This window comes from Dysidea avara, chromosome 2 (genome assembly GCF_963678975.1).
Source record: "Dysidea avara chromosome 2, odDysAvar1.4, whole genome shotgun sequence".
Taxonomy (NCBI): Eukaryota; Metazoa; Porifera; class Demospongiae; order Dictyoceratida; family Dysideidae; genus Dysidea; species Dysidea avara.
In genome coordinates this window covers 15,430,727-15,453,281 of record NC_089273.1, presented here as the reverse complement: position 1 = coordinate 15,453,281, position 22,555 = coordinate 15,430,727, and the positions used below count along the sequence as shown (strand labels likewise).

The 22,555-nt window shown below is 36.2% G+C and overlaps 1 protein-coding gene across 1 annotated transcript in view; it reads right to left on the bottom strand.

The window, feature by feature from the left end:
• The window catches only part of LOC136247844 (uncharacterized), a 49,678-nt gene that overhangs the window by 10,219 nt on the left and 16,904 nt on the right, over window positions 1-22,555 (bottom strand). Inside the window, exons 7-12 of the mRNA XM_066039665.1 lie at window positions 21,099-21,383; window positions 20,297-20,362; window positions 19,974-20,246; window positions 16,361-16,459; window positions 16,252-16,308; window positions 3,566-3,850 (exon numbers count right to left, since the gene is read on the bottom strand). Coding sequence (XP_065895737.1) covers window positions 3,566-3,850; window positions 16,252-16,308; window positions 16,361-16,459; window positions 19,974-20,246; window positions 20,297-20,362; window positions 21,099-21,383 — 1,065 coding nt within the window. The remainder of the gene's footprint in view (window positions 1-3,565; window positions 3,851-16,251; window positions 16,309-16,360; window positions 16,460-19,973; window positions 20,247-20,296; window positions 20,363-21,098; window positions 21,384-22,555) is intronic.

Sequence of the window (22,555 nt, the reverse complement as noted above, 5' to 3'; positions counted from 1 at the left end):
TAGATACATTTATGCACTTTTGAAACAGTTTTCAAACCAAATGTACATTGAGTCCACTAAGGATGGACTCGCATTTTGTGCTAGTTAGTTGCATGGGGTGAAATGTGTGAAGGGCTGGCTACATCACTGATGGCAATCAATGCTAAAGTAGGGATGCTATCCTGTAATACCATCATTCATGACTTCTTTCACTACTTTTATATCGCTTGGATCCCTACTTCATGTTTATAAATATCCTAGTTTGTTTATTTTGTTATAGCATACACCTACAAACATGTCACTTTTCTAATAGGGCGACTGCTGATCATGAGTCAGCCTCTCACCTACCAAGGAGTGTTGTCACTATATTCATTATTCACTGTGTTATCACTAACTAGATCAATAAGGCAGTGAGGTAATTGTATTTAAGTAAATAGATTGTTAAGAGGTGTAGTCTCCGTTCTTTAGCATTATTAATTAACTAAGAGCATTAATGGGCATGATCTTAAACTTATCTTTAAGGGTGCTCAGTATAGTTCATGTACGGCTCCCATGAAATTACCATAATTCACAAATGGTTTGGGAAAATATACTGTGCTTTCTTAATGGATATAAGCTAACACTAGAGCACACTTTATTTAGTCCAAACCCAACTGCTAATTTGCTGTAGAATGCGAGTTATAATTTTTCCCTTTAACCTAGAACTAGTCTTACAGTTTACACACTAGAGCCTTGATACTTTCATGATACACTATACAAAACAGTACAAACTATTGTGTGTTTTTATTTTTGTCTTTTAGTTTCTCAATCATCAGATGCTCAACCTCCGGTTTGACACTGCCACCAATCTTTCTTTTCACTTCCATGCTATTTGTCACCTGACGTTGCTATCAAAAACCACAAGCACTTTTTTTAGCAAAATGACTACAGTGCCTCATCCACATTTTCATGCCTTTTGGGTGAAAAATGACAGACTAGCTCTATTTTAAACATATGGGTGTATAATAGCAAGGAGCGTACCTGTTGCCTAATTCACAGGTGCTAAAAGTTCAGTAATAAGCCACAGACTAATTAACGACCATAATATTTCCATCAATGTAAAAGATAACCTGTTTTGCCATGTAACTTGGGAAGCCTTACGCAAACTGTACAGACCACCCTTAAGTCACATCTATCTACCAGGTGTTTACTACCTTGTACAGTAACGTAAGAGCTTTAAATACTTTTGTGGTGTCAAATATGCTGCTAAAGGCAAGCGTTGATACAGAAAATTGATACCTTGATGTGGTTTTGTTGCATGAAGAAGCCTGATTGAAGACATAAAGGAAAGACAAGGTACAGAGGGCACACACTCAACAGAACCCCAAAAAAGCACATGCCACTGGTGAGTGAGTTATTGTGGTGTAAAATATGGCTGTGCACTGCTTTGTTTGGCTTCCAGCCCTACGACTATGGTCAAGCAGGCAGGCTGGCTGGCAGACCAAAATTTGAGTTTCGACAATTGTTTAAAATTTCTATATCTGGCTGCTGTAAGTGTTTTCTTGATTTTATTTATGCTGTATTTGATGTTAGATGGACTAATATTATTCTGTAAACCTGATTTTCATTGCATAAGATGTCTCTAGAATGATTTTTAAAGGTGCCATTTTAGGCAGTATGTGTCACTTCAGGGGCAATCCCTTGCATAGTGCTAGTTCTTCAGTAGTTAACCAATTCAAAGGAAAGATGCAATAATCAATGAGACAGATTAAGGTGATTATTACATTGTTTGGAAGGGATTTTCATCCACTGAAGAGTCACAAATTGCATGTCTTAATTTTTAAACAATAGCCCATGGCATTAGAATCATGTTAGAAATCTAACAACTACAAAATCTACAGTGTGCTTGTAAAATTTGCTTTAAACTTTACTAGTAAGACACCTGTTTATGGTTTCTTTTACAGAAAATCACAACTCTGAACATGTACCTTGCATATAGCAAAGCATTCTCTACATAGCATTATCTACAATAATAAATCTAACAAACCAAAGGAATAATTTTATGCAATAAAGATTAAATTTTCAAGTACTACACATGATAATATTATGATACCGTATCTCATTTCTTATGCATGCGCATTGTGCAGCATTAAGTGTTGTAAAGGATTAAAATTCTGTGGTATCCTTAGCTGTAGTGTTGTATACCAAGTTAAAAATAGTCAGGGACTGGTTACCTAATGGTGGTCTGGCCTCTATTGCACAACCCAGACAATTAGGTGCTACAAATATTTTAATACATGCTCGCTTGTCCAGATTACTTCGCGATTTATTAGTTGTCAAGATGGCTGCTATACACAGATTTACTTATTAGTTATTTTTCCTGTGATGCAGTTCTTTATTCTTAAGGTATAATAGCTATTGTTTCAGAAAATCTGGATAAGAATATTATAACACTTGTAGCAGTACTTACTTGCATGGCTGTATGACTTCTTGTAGCTTAGCACTTTATGGAACAGTATGGAGAGGCTTTCTATTTGTTGTAGTGAGCAAAGAAGTTTTTCATTTAGAATTTTATTAATGACATGTGTATACTACACAGTTAATCGATTACACAATAAAAATCGATTATATATTTTCATTGATTAATCTATATTAGTGATTAATCATGAGAGCCCTATCTGTGGCTGTGTTGACTAGCTATCATGCTTATCACCTGTATTTTCTGTAGCAACTGGAATGATTGCAGGGATGCTTCTTGTATTGTTTTTCATTTGTAATGCTGTGCAGCAGGCAGAACATAGCTGAAAACAAAGTGTAATGGCCACTTAACTTTTCAGTAATTGATTGTTGAGGCATGTACTCAGATGCAAAAATTAATTTTATGGCATACCTGGTGCCATTCTTTCATTTGATGTTATAGTGGGCTATAGAAAATTGTGCAGAAGTATCAAAATCTGAAACTTAAGATTAACTAAGTGCATATTTTGAAGTCCAGCTGCAGGTGGATATCAATAAGTAGAAATCATGTCATAAAGTGTGGGGATATGCGTGCTTGCCAAAACTGAGTTACCGTAGTAATAATTCCTGGCCCCTATCCACTGGAGAGGTGACTAGGGGAACCTAGAATGGAGTAAATTCTCCAACTCAATCGTACCTTTGTCAGAATAGTGGCAGACAGCTTCAAAGTTACTCTGGATCAGTCATTTGCTTGCTATCTACTTGACACAATTACACTGCTTAACTATTACACTTAAGGAATATATGCGTCCACCCAAAACATTGGATAGTGCAATAGCAAATTTACCAAAACTAATGGTAATTGTGGGAATCTATTTTCAAAGAACAATAAGTCTTGGTTAAGTGGGCCACTTCAAAATATCTAGATCCTTCAGAAATTACTCATTATATAGCATGAGTTGAGTATGCAAGTACTAATGATGGCTTGTGGATACTGAAACATTGTACTATAGTCTATCTGACACAATCGTATCAGCATGAACCCATTTTTTTTACCTACAAGTGTACAGAATTGTGGAAATGCATAACAACAAAGCAATACAGACTTTACTATATACATATTGCAGTTTGTACATAAGGAATTGCTTACCATGTTGTAACTGTTCAACAAATTGTTGTGCTGAGGAACAATCAACCAATTGCTTCATAATTTCACATAAAGTGAATGCATCATTATCAGTTCGCATTCCTCCAATAATTGTACACATGATCATTTCATTAATTAGTTCAGTAGATGGCATTATTTGAAAAGGAAATGATTCCAGAATTGATGATACTCCTGACATATTTTGCTTCACCTTCTGAATAGTTTTCTTATAGTCTTGAGGCAGACTCTTACACAGTCTATTGTAATTTTTCTTTAGCAAGGCTAACACTAAAGGGTAAACATCTATGTCATTGCTATGCAATGGATCAATACACAACAGTGCATGGACTTCATTTGAAACAAGGTACAGTCATGTTAAAGTACGGTAATACCATATACATTACGGATTATGGAAATTTACACTAATATTGACCATAATCCAGTCTCCCAATACTTTCATGGAACCTTGGCAGTATATAATCAAGCAAAAAAGTGCCTTAGATGTGACCTGACATGTTCCAATAGGTTGCTATGAAATTTAATTTTTTTTATTCAGTGGAATTTTGCTAACTGATGGACTTACTGATGCCTTCACAAAACATAACTCAATAACTTAGCTTTGTCTTTAGTGGAGTTATATGGCTAGCACCAAACCCAGTGAAACCCTCAATCACTTCTTTAGAAAAGTATTGTGTACAGGCTGTATAGCATATTAATAGCATTTCGCGAGTACCATAGCCCATGCGGTAAACTCATTATTTTATGTTTAGATGCTTTTGGTATAATAAAACTAATGGAGTTGGGTGTTTACACTTTTGCAACATCAAGCTTCTATAAAACATGACATAAAAGGAAAGAAAGGCACCAGATGTATAAGAAAAGCAAAAGTGTGCCCCTATACTAATGACTAACACGTAAGTACAGGTACGTAAACATTAGGAATTTTATGTTCAATTAGGGATCAAATAAAAAAAAACATTGTGAAACAAGGGAGGTTGCCTACACCTGAAGATACGTAATATTACACAACATATCAATTAAATTTGGCGGTGAACTAAATTTAGCAAAATGGCAATTCGTCACTAAAATGCCAAATTTAAATTTTGTCAATATTATTTTCATACCTTATGTCAAGCTCTTGATAGCAGTTGTTGAAGTAGGTTTCAACAAACCAAGTGTGACTTCGTGGATACTACTTAAGCATGTAAATTTTTCCATGCATACAAATGGGCATGGCTTATGAACTAGACTAGAACTCGTACACTCAACTAGTGGGCGTGGCTCCACATAAGCGCAACAGACATGAATTTGTGCACAGCCATTAATAAACAGGTGAGGCTCTATGTATACTTATACAGACAGCAAATGATCCTGATAAGTGGGCATACAAATTGGGCTGCACCAGGACCAGATGTTCTATAAAGCACGTCAGATCCGGACCTGGTTCAATCGTGAAAGCGACTAAGCCAGACTGGACTGAATCCTTAACATTTTAGCACAAATAGGATTGTACACTACAACATGTGCACACAAATTTTCACCAACTACAAGTTTATAGCAAATTGCAAAATATTAGTTTTGCCAATATTTGAGTACTAGTAGACATTTTGATCCCTACTTCAGTCTATACCCATGACTGAATTAGGGGTTAAATGTCCACTAGTATATCTTAAGGTGTATAGGTGTTTCACTACTTTTTTGTTTCTTTGATCCCTAATTAAACTTAAATTCCTAATTTTTACTTGTACTTAATTGCTTTTTTTTGTAACATTATTGTGACTGGTCAATCTGCACATACCACAATAGAAGAAAGAATACATCTGTGCATGTGCCCAAACTATCATTTGTGACCGGGTCAGCGAAAACAGGGGCATGTGGGAACATGATTTTTGCCTACTTTTTCTATCTGTCATCACTCATAACTTTTGTACCATTATGCTATGGCAACACAATTTCCAGCTCTTAGTTAACATTTAATTGGCTTTATGATTGGAAGTTACAGAATAGAAATACAGTACTGAGATATGATTTGTAACATGACGGTGTGTAGTTTGTGCTCACATGCCCAAGTTTCGCAGGCTCAGTCACATTTATTGAAATAGTGAAGTGGCCATAACGCTTCATTTTCAGCTATGTTCAGCCCATCTTACAGCATTACAAATGAAGAACACTACAAGAAGGACCTCTGCAATCAATCTGGAAAACTTGGACGGTTCACATTAGCAACAAAGCCATCATGCAGCACTACACAAATCAACACCTTGTTCTTTCAGCAAAGATAAATGGGACACAATGGAGGACATAGGTAAGTCCATGAAGCATGCATTGTACGTACTGCAGTATGCACTTTTTTGGGCTGAAGCAACATCCAACAATGAAAAAATCGAGCTACACTTGTGTCTGAAGACATTAGTCGGTCAGCCAGTCAGTCAGTCAGTCAGTCAGTAGAAAATTCCACTGAATAAATTTTAATTTGTAGCAACCTATTAAGTAGGGCTGAGCGATACTGCCATTTTAGTATCATGATCGATACTAAAGCCACTATTCATGATACTGAATAGTTCATGATACTTACAAATAAGTCAATCATAGCTGGTGCTACATAGCATATTGCTCAGCATTCCTGCAGGAAGTCCTTACAGGTGATAACAAACTAGCCACTATCATCCTTGTTTACAGTAACAGTTATTGTAACACATGCTTTGAGGTTGTTATGGTGTTCACACCTCTCTGCAGGGGAAACCAGATGGGTGGACTTTATCATTTACAAGGATTCTTAGCCTAGTACTGCATAACAAATGGATTTTTAATGACAGTAATGTACAGGCATGGTATCACGATAGTTAATAACAAAATATCACAATATCGATACTTTCAAAATATCGCGATATATCGCTAAAACGGTAGTATCGCTCAGCCCTACTATTAAGTGCTTCAAGTAGTGCTGTGCAATAATAGTGAACAATCAATTATCGTGAAAAGTCATTATCATTATCATGAAAATTTTATTATTGCATTATCGTAATAATAGGAAATTTCTGGATATTTCTGTAAACTACATGTGGCCAACTTGAAATGAGAAAATTTTACAATTCCAGGTATAATTCTAATGAATACTTTTATTATTTTTGTCATACTGGTTTCCAGATAATATAGATAGGTGTACAGCAAGTACAACTGCATAATAAGTGACACAGTGATAAGTTATTTATGAGACATTTACAGTATCTAATTAGTATTTACGTGTGTAGTCAAGTATCGTGATAATTGTGACAATGAGGTATAATATCACAATGATAAAGTTTTCATTATTGCACAACCCTAGCTTCAAGTCATACTAAAAAAACTTTTAAGCTTAGTCATACTAAAGGAACTTTTAGGCTTGGTCATACAAACCCATAATGCCAACATAGGGATGCCATGATAGTCATGACTTACGACATGTCGTGACATAAAGCTTCATGATATGATATAACATTATAGGCTTCTTTATGTCGTGACACAAGTATCTCCTAATAATGCACACTTTTCCATTCATTTTGATCAAATTTGATGCAATAAATGTGAGGAAAATTGACAAATAAGTATGAGCAATGTTGGTTGTTGATGTCATAGTTAATATTGCTGATGTTTAAGTTGATATTTTTGCATGTTTAAATCAAAATAGCAGTACAGTTTCATAAATAACAGCTTTAGTTGTGAAACATTAATTATGTCGTGACATACAACATGTCATGACATAAACCTCTATGACATGTGACATAAAATTTCTATGTAGGGCATCCCTAATGCCAATGTGCTATGAAGATATTGTGAGGCTGATTTTTAGGGTGATATTATTTTTTGGCCAGAGAAGTCCAAACCCTAATATACAGTAACATAATACTGTTTATAAGCAAAGTAGCTGTTTTGCTTAGTTTTGGCTATGTTCTGCTAATATGCATACACAACCCTGCACATGGAAAGCTCACCTAGTCAACCCACTTAATTTCACTGCTGAAGGGTGTGGTGCAAATCATGCAGTTTTATCCTTGCATGATAGACAACACATAAAGCAATTATTGTGCTAACACAAATTAAAGCCTTGTACTGCAATCAAAAAGAAATAGGACAAAAAGGAACACAAAGGAACACAAAGGAACACAAAGGTACGGTACAGCTCAACTATAACTACATCATATCATGCATGAACTTGCATGATTCCATGCTATGTTAGTATGTGGCTCATGTCTGTGTACTCACCTCACTTCTAATGAAAGCACGCATGTGGTCTCATTAGAGCAGAAGGTCTCATGGAAAAATGCAATATTCTTGTAGAATATACAGTGGAAAACCAGTAAACCACGCAGTAAAATGTAAGATACGGGTAACACAATTTAATAGCTAGTACTCAAATAATCTTTGTAAGTACGTACTTGTCAATGAACACATTGTTCTCTACAGCGACATCAAACACAGATCAGTATATGTATTTGGGAACCACGTGATCGCCTAAATAAAACCACAATCACACAATGTGACAGTCAACTTTAGACTCGCTGCACTCAACAGACCTAGGTGTACAGGGTTTATACCACCCAGCAGCACTTTGATAAGTGTGGTAGCTATCTGAGATGAGTTGTTCAAGGATATGATGGCTTGATAACGATGCCGGCTATATCCGAAGTTACTGAATCCAGATTTTACATAGTGGAATGGATGCCCGATGCTTCGTGAACACGACCCTTAGACAGAGCATTCAAGAAAGCACGAGAAATATATCACATTGTATACAGCCGTACATGTATAGCCACAGTAGGGATAACTCACGAAATACGTAGCCATGCAAATGTCTCAGCCGTGGACGGTATCTCATGAGCCTGACAGCATACAATTTAATATCACTGACAATTGCGTGGATATATTTTAAGTAGAAATTACATTTTAATGAGTGGTTAGCTGCAGTTTCATGCAAAATCATGTGTGCTATCATGCATGGGGTACCATGTGTGTGTGAAGTTATAGTTGAGCTGTACCGTAATACCATAATGTTGCACTAAACTGAGTGCAGTATGCCATAAGCTACCAAAGCAACATCTAACAACTGGAAATTTCACATAAAGCAATGAAACTTTCTTTCCAAATAGCCAACACACATATCAACCTTCCAAGTTGTCAGCTTCATTTTGGCTGTCAGCAATTTACTTAGCAGGAGAGCCCAACATGGTTTCCACAAAGGCAATACTATCATACCATATGGTAGTACTGCATAGTAGGGACTGGGCATGGCCCATGGTTAAATATCACCAAAAAAAAACCTGTCTTGATTTCCCCTCACAACAACATGGCAGTATGTGTTAAGTCAAATCAAGCCCAAGATTGACCCAAAAAACTTCTGTAAATTTCTTTACCATAGCCATGAGTCAAGCACACTAGGGCTTCCATCTAGCTACAAGCATACATGTTACTCGTGCTGGGTGGTATACCGCGGTATGGTCATTAAACATTATAGTTACCTATATTCAGCATTGAAAGAAACCAGTATCTGTGGTTTTGTATGAATTGCATTGCATAGTACTTCAGGGGAAGCCAGACATAAAGACTCTGGCATTTAATTAAGTTATTTGTTGAAGGTTTAGTTGTGACTGCAAGCCCATGCCCCAAGTAAAGGGTAGTTGGAAAAGGCGGATACGATCGGACATGGACACGGATGCGGACACGGCTATTTTTAAAATACACTTTAAATTTGTAAAACAGTTATTTTTCATACCTAACATTGCTTTTACAGCAGCATTCGCTTCCAGACCCAGGAATCGATCTTGTCATAGCGCTATTCCATTTATAAGTGTATGTGCGAAGGGTAGACTAGCACTCTAAAGACCATGAAGTGTTGTACACATGCTTTAGAAATCTAATTCAGATTAAGCTGGCATGTCCCAACCTAATCTCATGGGCCAGGTCCTTGAAACCCTCAATGCTTGGTATAAAAGTGCCTGCGCCTTATACTAAAGGTGTAAAATAGTGGATTTGGCCTGCTAAGCTACACTGTAAGTTGCATGGGGCATACAAGCTAATTTCTACAATTACATAACTCTGTATTAGAATTGAGAGCATGTGTACAACACTATATGGTCTTTGGCATTCTGCGGAGTGCTGGTCTAGACCTTCACGCGTGTGCTATGATGGATAAGCACTATGACAAGATCAACGCCTGGGTCTAGAAGTGAAGACTGCTGTAAACACAATGTTAGGTATGAAAAATAACTGATATATATTAATGTAAAGGTGCTTTTTGAAAATGTCCATGTCCGTGTCCACGTTCGTGTCTGCATCCGATCGTATCCGGCTTTTCCAGCTACCCCCAAGTAAACATGAGGTTTACTGCTTGCTGTGTAGTGCCAGCCCATAGGCGGTTGAGACAAGGGGGCCAGGGGGGCCATGGCCCCCCCACTTTTTGGGACACTGTTTGCAAGAAAAGATCGAGATACTCTAATAGATCAGTCAGGATCTAGATACTCTAATAGAGAAGTCACAGTATTCAGAGAAGCAGTGTAGCAAATTACTTAGCTAAGTATGTGTAGTTATAAATAAGAAGATATAATTGGTGGAGAGCAGCTATTGTCAACAGGCTGTGACCTTTTTTTTTTTTTTTTTTTGTCTTTAACTTACAGCTGGCCTGGCCCCCTCACTCTTTGGCCTGCTCCACCGCCACTGTGCCAGCCTACTATCTCATTACATTGCAGTAGTAAAGTATTTTTGTAACCTGTTAGCCTTGGGCACGTTTTACCTGTGGTATTTATCCAACTTGAATTGTAACTTGAAATGATGTAATAGGCTTAAATTAAATATGTTTGTAATGATTACTACATTCACTACTATATACTGCCATACCATGATATTTTTTTTAGATACTGGATACTGTTTACAACTTTTCAATACTGCCCAGCACTACATGTTACACAATATTACTGCATCAACATATTGAAATACATGCATTTTCGAAGTTGATACAGTACAATGAGCTGTTCTCCATTGTAGATGTGAGGTTATCTGCCACCACGAAATGGAGGGTATTGCTTGTAGAAAGGTATGTAGAATGGTATGTAGAATGGTATGCACAAAATGTGTGCAAGTGCAGAAGTGGATCTAGAAATTTTTCAGAGGGGGTTTCAGGTTGAGGAGGTCTTCAATAACTGTCAAGAGAGAATCCAGACTTTTTGAAATTCCACTCTGGAATTGCAATTTCAGCCTAGGTTTAAGTTGAAGACCAAAAAAAAAAAAGAAAGGTCACTACCTCCTGTTGAACAAATTTCAAAGGCAAAAGTATGAGGTTTGACCATTAGAAAAAGTCCTAATATAATACACTATATATAACTCTTGGCAATGTTATCACTCACACGATCGCGAATCATTACCAACATGGATCGTAAATAAATTTGGGGTGCGCGCTGTTTTCAGAGAGGGTTTCAGCTGAAACCATTGCAACCCCCCTGTATCTGCCACTGACGTAGTACTGTCAACTAGAATGATAAATGATGTGGCAAAGGCATATTATGTACAGTGTAGGTGAATATAGTTTAGTAATCTGTATGTGCTGTTAATTACTTGTTAACTAACTGGCAAAGTTTAACTGACTGCTTACATTTCTAGATGCATTTTTTTGTTGTGACCAAAACTAATCATTTATTTGTTGCATGTGAGGGATATATTAGTGGTCACGAATTTACAAAAAGTTCGCAAACAAGTATAAGAAAAAAATTAGAATTTTAAACTACAATAAAGACAACAGTAAGTACTGAAACAAGCTGCATTGGAGAAGTACTGTACGTACATATGTAATGTCCAATTACTGTTAAACAATAAGAAACGAATATGCCTACTGTGTATTTCAATTATAAAATCTCCACAGCACAGTATGGATAGTTGTTTCTAATTGTTTCATACTAATCTAATATAGCTTGTTTCAGTACTTTTTATTGGGTACTATGTATGAGTACTATTGTCTCTACTCTAGTTTAAAATTTTATAATTTTTGTACTTGTCCATTTCTAATTATAATCTATACAAAACAGCCAAGCTGTGAAAAAAGAGTGTGGCCCCCATCCAATAAAGCCAGGGTGAAAAGAAATGTGAAATCAAAGGTGGTGGCCAAGAAATGATTGTGATGGTAGGCTAATGGCAAAAATTTTAATAACAACAATTCAGGTGAGTTTGTGCTGCCTTCTACAAGTTTTATTAGGATTTGGTACCATATACACCGGAGTTGTCATTACGAGAATTTTTGTCATTAACCTACAATCATGGTCATATCTTGGCTGCCACCTTGAATTTTTCATCTTTTTCACCCTGTCTTTTTTGGGGCAACACCCTCTTTTCACAGTTTGGCTGTTTTTGTATAGATATCGCTTCTTTTTGTATTTGTATACTCAAAACTGACCTGTGGCCAGCTTTGGAGTTCTTTTACTTGGCTTTTTCTATACTGCAGAAAGGAGGAAGACATCGAGAACTGAATTCTTTGGATACATTTTTATAATGATGTATTTTTTTACAAAAAGTTTAATACTGCATGAAAATTATCACATATCCTCTCTCCTACAGGTAGACTAGCTTGTAGCAGAAATCTCTACAAGGTAACTTCTGAATTTGCTACAGAGTGACTTCCAATGTAGCTGCACTCTCTTCAGAATGACTTGTTGTAGCTAAACTCTCTACAGGGAACTTGTTTGTAGCTGAATACTCTATCGGGTGGATTTTTGTAGCTGAATTCTACAGGTGGCTTGTTTGTAGCTAAACTCTCTACAGGGTGACTTATTTAATACAGAACTCTCCATAGGGTGATTTATTTGTAGCTGTAGAGAGTGATTTGTTTGTAGCTGAACTCTATGCCGGGTGACTTGTTTGTAGCTGAACTCTCAAAAATTATGACATTTTTGTAACTGAAATCTCTTCAGGATGACTTGATCGCTCTACTGGGTGGTTTTTTTTTGTAGCTAAGTTCTCCACAGAGTGATTTGTTTGTATATAGGGGTGACTTGTTTGTTGCTGAACCTTCCAAATGGGAATTTGTTTGTACCTAAACTCTGTACAAAGTGATTCGTTTGTGGCCAAACTTTCCACAGAGTAACTTGTTTGTAGCTGAATTCTCTACAGGGTGACTTGTTTGTGGCTGAACTTTCCACAAGGCGATTTGTTTGTAGCTGAAATCTGACTTTTTTGTAACTGAATTCTCTACACAGTGACTTGTTTGTAACTGAAAACTCTACTGGTACTGGGTGACTTTTTGTACCTACTGTGAATTGTTTTGTTAATGAACGGAGATTTATTTGTAGCTGAAATTTCTACAGGGTGACTTGTTTGTAGTTGAACTCTTTACCAGGTGACTTGTTTGTAGCAGCACTTGCTACAGGGTGAGTTTTTGTAGCTGAACTCTCCACATGGTGATTTGTTTGTAGCTGAACTCTCTACAGGGTGACTTGTTTGTGGCTGAGCCTTCCATAGAGTGATTGTTTGTAGCTGAAATCTCTATAGCAGAGCCTGAAATTATGGTCAGACATCTGCCATTTTCTGACCATTTCTGGCTAGTGTCCGAACATTTTTAGAAAATTTTTGTACAGCAGTACTGAGTATGTCTGACCACATAACAGGTTTTGTCAGATCATTTCCAAAACATAAATTCAGGCCATGCTATAGGGTGACTTGTTTGCAGCTGAACTCTCTCTAGGGTAACTTTTTAAAGCTGAATTCTACAGGTGACTTGTTTGTGGCTGAACTCTCCACAGGGTGATTTTTTGTTCCTGATCTCTCCACAGGGTGGTTTGTTTGTAGCTGAACTCTCTACAGGGTGACTTGTTTGTGGCTCAACTCTCCACAGGGTAATTTGTTTGTAGTTTGTTTATAACTAAACTCTTTACAGGGTGGTTTGTTTGAAGCTGAACTCTCTACACAGTGACTATTTTGCAGCTGAACACTCTACTGGGTAACTTTTTAGCTGAACTCTAGAAGTGACTTGTTTGTGGCTGACCTCCTACAGGGTGACTTGTTTGTAGCTGAACTCTCTACAAAGTGACTTGATGTAGCTGAATTCTCTACAGGGTGACTTGCTTGTAGTTGAACAATTTACATGGTGATTTAATTGTAACTGAATGTTCTTACAGAGTGACTTATTATGTAGCTGAATGTTTTATTAGGGTGACTGAACTATTAGAATATCTCGATCGCACACTTGTTACACCTAGCTGACTTTCGTAGTGTAACTCAATGGTTTTTAATCTGATTCCTCTGAAAGATCACTCTAAAATGATTAATCTATGTACGTCTTTACCTATTTTCAGCTGATTTCATTAACTACAGTAGTTTGCCTGGTAGGCATGGCAAGTAATACCTTTTTATCAACAAAACTCCATTGTGCACTTTTTATACATGGTTGGCATTTTTGTTATAACTACATGACTGCTACTGTGATTTCTTTCAAATTACTAATGGTTTGCACTATGATAGTTACTCCTTGTAAAGAGTGATTTTCAAGTTATTCCGCTGAGCAGTTTACCCTGGAGGCATGACAACAAATTGCCTTTGAATTTTTGAAAAATCATGTATAACCCCCTCGTTCTTTGTCTGAACTGTGCCAAAATTGGACTGTAAATGTGCAGTCCTACACTCTTATTACCCTCCAAATTTAAAAAGTAAATCGACTAAAGCACTCATGAGTTATGAGTTTTCTAAAGTGTGCAAAAAAAAGGTTATTAAGAAATACAAAGAAAATAAGACGAACTTTAAAGGCACATATCCCTGTGATGGATGGGCTGATTTACCTCAAATCTGGAATGGGAGGTGCCCTATCCCGAGGGAGCTTCCACAGCAAAAATAGTTACAGTCAGCTATTATCAAGCTACTAATGTGTGAAAATGGTGTTTTCTTGGTTCCTGTAAAATACACACTTATCTGTCGTGCACCTGCACTGGCTGTACTTGGCCACACAACACACTATCGTGTGTCTTGATGCCAGTTGATGCAATGGCATTGATACCAGCAAATACTTACTATAGTGGTGACTCAACCTGAAAAACCCGACATAGTTTTACTTTAAATTGTTTCTACAGTATATCTAAAAAGCCAAAGGAGTGTTTAGAAGTGGTTCAATTTCACAATTGGAAATATAGTACTACAAAGTATTGTACACATATAAAAAACAGTCTTGTTGCATAATCACCATCACAAAATTATTACAACTTTTTTTCACTTTTCTGTCTGTAAGTGCTGTACCACTAAGGTCTCATACGAAGACTATCCATTAAATTCAAAAAATAAACCTAGCTGAAATCTGGAACCTTCTTTGCATTCAACTTGACCATAAAGAACATTGACTCCTCACCAGCAAAGTGTATTATCTTTTATACGCCATTGCATTGCATTTATGCTTTTGAACAGTAAAGTAAAGTAATCAATCTATTGTACAGAATGTAATGAATGATTATATGTGACCTAATTTGTAAAAGCTACACTTTGTACAACACCTACATATAGCACTTTCAAGTGCTCATAGCTTGCATATGGCTACAAAAAGTTTCACCGCAAATGGAGCTACGTATACCTACGTATAAATTGGAATCTATTGTACTGGTAGAGTACAATCATACCACTAAAAACTTCTGGATGGTTTAAAAGGGTTTTCTGTAAATACTACCAGTGGTAGAAAGGGGAAATTTATAGGTACACAAAGTAACATGAAGAGATGAGAGATGCTACCAAACTCGGTTTGCAGCCAGTGGGAGTCTGTACAAGTTGTTTCAATAAAGCCAAAGTGGCATCAGAGCAGCAGATATCATCATCTCCCATGAAGTGATATTTTCCTGATTACATGGAAGTACAAACAACAGGGACCAGTGGCTACACACACTTTACACATACACTTTACACTTTACACTTTACACTTTACACACACACACACACACACACACACACACACACACACACACACACACACACACACACACACACACACACACACACACACACACACACACACACACACACACACACACACTAGGGCTGAAACGGATAGCAACTTTTACTATCCAGATGTCCTGAACAAATCTATGCGGATATCCTATGGATAGTGACATCATCACCTACTATAAAAACATTTTATAGTTTATTGTGAATATCCTTGTTTTACTAGTACAAGAAGCAAACATAGTATTCATATAAAAACAAAGAGTTTGTGATAATGTTGCATTGTTACTTTGCACTTAATGGAATTCATCTGTAACAAGATTGGCAGCTGGAGAAAGCATGAATACAAGATGCAGCAGCTGCTACAAGACCTTTTCCTGGTACAACTAGTCGTAAAGAACTCTTTATAAGGCAATAACTCTTCTGCTACAACTTTTTCAGCAACATTCGCAGCTGTGCTAGGTCATTAACGATGGGCGTGGCCACTCCAGCACTAGCTGATTAACTTACCAGACAGCTGTTAACTTCACATAAAACTTGCTTTACTAACTCTCCATGGTGAAAATGATTCATCTCGTGATGAGCACTTTGTTTCTTGTAAGACAAATAAATTGCTATAAATTATTACAATCTGGTTGCCTTCAAATTACTATCTGGATATTTGGATAATACAGATATCCGTTTCAGCCCTAACACACATGCACACACACACACATACACACACACATACACACACACAAAGTGTATAACATAGGTACCTCTTGAATTAGGGTCCAAACTGATTCTTGAAAATACGTTTTGATACATTTGCATACCTGAAACAATAGTTTCAGTATGTAATGAGTGACTTGTGCACAGATAGCTAACTGTAATGTGATGTTGAGTGATGTTGTTGATCGCTTGACAATGACTGCATATTACTAGTGGATGTTGTACTGGTTGGAAACTGGATACTTTTTTGAATACCTAAGTATGTAATAAAATAACGACATGACAATAATCATAAGACCAAAGTAGTAGCAATTTTCTTAATTGTGTTATAATAAAATACATACCATGCAATAGGACTATAAAAACCACCCAAATCAACAGACAATGTCTATTACACTTATGCTTATGCAAAATATACAATAAAAGGGTTGTGTAGTGGTTAATTCTAGCAGTACGTACATGTATTATAGAATGGGAAAATAATCCAAGTTTCACTCTTAAATATAATTTATGTGAGCAAAAACCAGTAATTTTTGCACATTCCTCAAATTTCATTTTATTGCTTCTCTGTTTTCTGTAGTAACAAAGGAGTGGACAGCCAAAGTTTCAGCCTTTTGTGATAAGTAGTCTTGGAGTTATATCGCTAGACAGTTGGAACAGGAAAAAATTCAATTTGTACAGCAACGATACGGCAAATAAATTACAGCCACTTATGTAATTGATCATAACTCATGACTGAAACAAGCTACGAATATGGGGTTAAGCTTAGTCTGTTCACCATGAACTGGCAAATCGATCAAGATACATATTGTGTTTTTCTGCGTGGACAAAGAAGAAGGCCATATCAACAATGAAATGACAACAGTAAGCATTATTTCTACTGCATCATAAATAAACTCCAATACCTCATATTCTGTACGCTACACAAACACGAACAAAGATTTTTGTACTCCCTATGAACAGGTGAATCTGATGGTGCATAAGTTTTATTAATTTGAGTTTTGTTTCAGTACGTACGTACAGTACCAAAGTGATTAAAATGTGTGCACATTTTTATGTAGCACGTGTATTTTTCCCAGTTTATTTCAATATGTTTTATAGCAAAATAGAATTTTGTGAAAACAGCCGGTTTTCACTCAGCGGGTTGCATATAGTGGGATTATTACTTAAATTCCTATATAGGTCTTTATCAAACAGTACTGTTCAATAGGGTTTTGAACAATTCCTGCTGCCTTTAAAAACCATCAGAGAAACATCATATACAATAAGAATCACTTTTACAGAATAGTATTAGTATATGTAGCATCAAATCCAGCATTAAAACAGGAAAAACACTTACAGAAGGTTGGATATTAAATTACCAAAGTCAGTTGTCAGTCTGCCTACCAACTTGATCACAGCCACAAGCCAAATAAAGCAGCATATGGCCATCGTTTCTCATCACAATAATAAACTCACTTGTAGCACGTGTCCTTTCTTCTGCACTTTACCTTTCCTTTATTTTCAATTACATGGTTGGCTTCTTCTTTATGCAAGGAAACTATATCATGATGTTAATTGAACTTTGCTTAGAGGATTGCCGCAAAACTATTTGAAGCACCTAAGCTACTAGATTACTTATGTGACAGGATCTGGCCTCATAGCCTGTCCAATTACATGTACCTGGCAACCCATAACTGTAAACCAAGTACCCGCTTGAAATTTGGTAACATTATACCCTCTTACATATCATTGTTGTTTGATACAAATTTGGAAAGATTTATAAGATCCTTTCTCCACCTTTTCAAACATACTTTCTGTAACAACTTTAAACAGGCTGTAGGATCAAGTGTACTACAGGCCTTCAGCAATTGTGTTGTAAAGCCTTAATAAATAAATAAATAAATATAAATAAATAAATAAATAAAAACTCCTTTTTGCACGTGAAGTTAAAATGTAATTATTCATTCATACTATAAAATTAGCTATTACTCAATGGAGGTGTGTGAAAAATTCCACAGCATGATATAGTGCTTAACAATATTGAAAGTTCCTATTTACTTGGTATTTTCATAAAATGTACAAACAAACTCAATTTTCATTATTAGGGCTGTACCGATACTGATATTATATCAGTATCGATACCGATATTATAAGCATTGGTATTGGTCAATTGCAAGTCTACAACACAGATATTTCACTTGAGTTATATGCACTATTAAAAGTAGGGCTGGGACGAAGCTTGAAATTTATATTCGAACATTCGCTAATAAAATATTCGAATATTCGAAGCTTCGGTGTTGGTAGGTTTTCTTGTATTTATGTTTAAGTTTTATCTTTCTAATCCTATTTTGTAAGTTTGCAAGCATTTGGATAATGCATAACAGCAGTTTGTAATGACGTGATCGAGCGATTGCAAATGGGCGTGCCTGCTATACTGCAATCATGCATAGTTAAATGCCAACTAATGGCTTTAAGGACGTTTTTCATGCATTATCTATCACTTTATAAGGCATAAAGGCTTCTACCATGGTAGAAAGATAAATTTTTATTGGCTTAAAAATGGGCGTGGCAGGTGACATTGATCGTGCAAGGTGAATAAGCTGCTGCAATAAAGAACAGAATGTTTATTCGTAATTCTTTTTTATAGGTTATGAGTGCATTACGAAGCTTCGAAGGATAGTTTTATAATTCGAAGTTTGCTTAACCTTCGAACCTACCGAACATTCGAAGCTTCGTCCCAGCCCTAATTAAAAGTAGTATAAATACCATAAAAGTGCCTTATTGGCTGAAGTGGCTTAGTTGTCAAATAACACTTGTAACTATTCTTACCTAGTTGGCCAGGGTTCAAATCTCAGGCTGAATTTTTTTTCTTTTTCTGAGGGTTTTTTTGCACCCCTTTTTTGGTTTTGCAGTGATTGATCTTTTTGTTCTTTGATTGCACTGACAACAGACAAGTTTGAATAAAAACCTTTTGTGAGTCTGTGGCTGCCACCTTTGATTTCACAAATTTTTGGACCCAGTTATTTTGGGGACCCACATCTCTATTTCACAGCTTGGCTCTTTCGGTAATGTAAAAAATACCAGCCTTACTATTCCTTCACACCAGCTTGGTAGTATTGGCTCGGCATAGTCAACCCCTAAAAGTGGGTATCCTTGGACAGTTAAAGTGTTTCTTTTAATTTGAGTGCTTTTGGAGTTGTCCTAAAGTAGGGTCGGAACTTTGCAGTAGATAATCTTCTTGGTCATTTAGAAACAAAACGGCAAATGTCCTCATGACACCCACACTACCACCCACACTCATCTTCCTGTGATATAAAGCTGCATAAAATCATGGATATTCAAGGACTCAATAAATATGAACTAAATACACAATTTCAAACTCATACATAGCTTGTGGTCATAGCAAGATTGCACATATTTATGCTTTAAAATTGATGTTTATTGTTCAAGACCAATCTAATCTGATGCCAACATTCAGCAGAGCATTCCACTAATTCTGCCACTGATTATGATGATTAAGAAATTTAAAACTTTAGAAAGAAAAGTATATACAGTTATGTATGCTAACACGAGTTAAGGAAGTCTAAAGCCACACACAATTAAAAGCGTATTATTTTCTTAAGCTTGTTAATAGCAATAAACTCCTCACAGCAGATGCATTCACATAAGTTCTAAACATGATGAAATGTACTATTATGGCTTTATTAATAAGTGTGCAAAGAATTATTATCATTCCCACTATTGTATCCAGTATCTAAAATTCCCTAATTTTTGCACCTTCACCTACCAGATCTTATTTCACTGATCACCACCATCAACTGATGTGATGTAGTAATAGTCTCCAGTTGATCACACAGATCAAGTAATTCTTCCCTACAGCTCATCCTCTTAATCAGACAATCCAATATTATCTTATTAGCAGTAGTAGAGTTACTACTACTCAATATCATACAAATCTGATCATCACTGATATAATTCTGTAACTTCCCAACACTCTGTTCATAGTTGTCAGGCATCAGTTGTAGTATAGTGTGATAGTGTGTCTTGAGTTGAGAAAAATCTAACATGTGTATATTAATGTTATCACAATGCATAAGCAACTTTTCATACCTGCATTAGCAATAATCTTTTGAGGTGGATTTTTCTCATCACCAACAGATGGTTCAAAAGCAGATGCTAAGCATGGGCAAGAAATTATTTAAATACATTACAGGAAGCATCCTCTAATTGGCAACCTAATAATTTTCCATATACCTAGATAATTATGCTGACTGACTGACTGATCAACTGACCAATTCACTATTGTATTCAGAGAGTACCACAAGGGAAATGACTGGAGCTATTAACCGAAAAACTTTAGGTTGTCTCCATACTGATTTTTAAGTTGTTTCTGTAAGTAACTTACCCTGCAGGCATGAAAAATCACACTTGGAATTGTATTAATCGCTCATAACTTTGCACCACTTCTGTGCACAAGTTGCAAGATAAATTCACTATGATATGCTCTTTATGCCCTCCAAAATTGAAAGGAATCCTTAAAGGCTTGCACAATTTATGGTAATTCTTGTAAGTGATGCAAAAAAAATTAATGGAAGATGAAGAAAAACACAAAGAAAATAAGATGAACTTTGAAGACACATCTCCAAGACGGTTGGACCAATTAAGCTCAAATTTGGTATGGCTGATGTCCCACCCTGAGGGATGTATTGCAAAAAATGAACTATTCCTGTTTAGCCATTACTGAGGTACAAATGTGTGAAAATTGCATTCTTATGACTCCTGTAAAATACACATTTTTCTGTTGCATGCCCGGAAGCATTGGCTTTCCTTGGCTGCATGACACACTATTGTGTATCCTGATCATGTTTCCTGATATACACACATACCTATGTGTGTACATTTCATGTATTACCTATTCTTAAATCATTGATAATTGTTGCCAATGCTCCTGATTCAGTATGCACTAAAACAATCTTCTCTAAACAATCACAAAGTTCTACAGTGTCAGCTGCAGATCTCACTTTCTCCATTAGACAATTCAGTATAGTTTTATTAGCAATAGTGTAGTTGGGACTAGTGAGCACATCACAAATCTGATCATCAGTTAAATGATCTTGTACAACTTGTAGTGTCTTCTCATAGTCACTAGGTAGTGACTGAACTATATCATCATACTTTGACCTCACAAGATGAAGAGCTGAAATTCAGAGAATGAATTTAAATGCAAATTAAATTATCCTTGCATCCCAATGTAAACACAGATAATTTTATTGTACTTCCTAGCATCTAAAGCTATGCAAATAAAATTCACACAGAAATAATAAAGACGTTTATTAGCTATCGCTCTGTGGGTGTATAAGCTTTTAATGCTCAAGCTTTTATGTGAGTAGAAATATCACACATGGGTAGAGGGAGATCGAGATAGGTGGAGTTTTTATGGAACTATAAATAAAAGGGTGGTACGTATGTATAGATAAGTGTGAAAAGTATGGAAGTTAAGTTTATACTGAGTTCAGGTATCAGTGTACCAGTAGATTTAAAATATGTGACCAAATTTTAGAAAACGTTTTGTGTGAAATTGTTAGAATTTTATAAACTATTGTGTTGCTGGAATATAATTGTACCGTCTAACAACTGTCATAATTTGTGACTGGATCTGCAAGAACCCCACATGTTAGCACATTTTTTGAATTTCATTTTCTTTATCTAGTTAGCCAATGGAATGGTCAACCGAAGTTTCAGCTGTAGAAGCCATGAACATTTCAAGATACAGTGCTACAAAGTGGCAACAGCAGAAAAAATCGATTTGTACAGTGACAATATTGAAAATAAACTACAGGCACATAATTAAACGATCATAACTTATGAATGCAGTCCCTTACCCAAGATGCAACTTACACCATCGAATTCTCTATGAATAGGCAAATCCATTAGTGGGTAAGATTTGTCTTCCAGGCCCTTTCTATGACTGAAAAAACATGAGAAAGAGTGATAGAGAACTGCTCATTCAATGCGAGGCAGTTGTATCTTCTATCTCCTTGAGAGTACTGACATGAAACAAAGATTTTGAACTCCTGTTGCTTTGGGGATCATGCTGCTGCCATGATTTTTGCTGTTATCACCTTCCTTCATTGTGAAACCAACAGCTCAAATAATTTATGAAATTTTTCAATTTTGTAAATATTTTACTCATTGCATTTATTGCATTCTACTGTAAAATTAGGCTTATGATAACATGTGGGATTCTTGCAGATCTGATCACATTTTTTTCCCGGGCTGGATGGATTGCCCTTGGCCACCACCTCCAGCACAAAGATAGCACATGCTGGACAACTGAATCTGAAAAGACCAGATAACTAATAAAAGCTT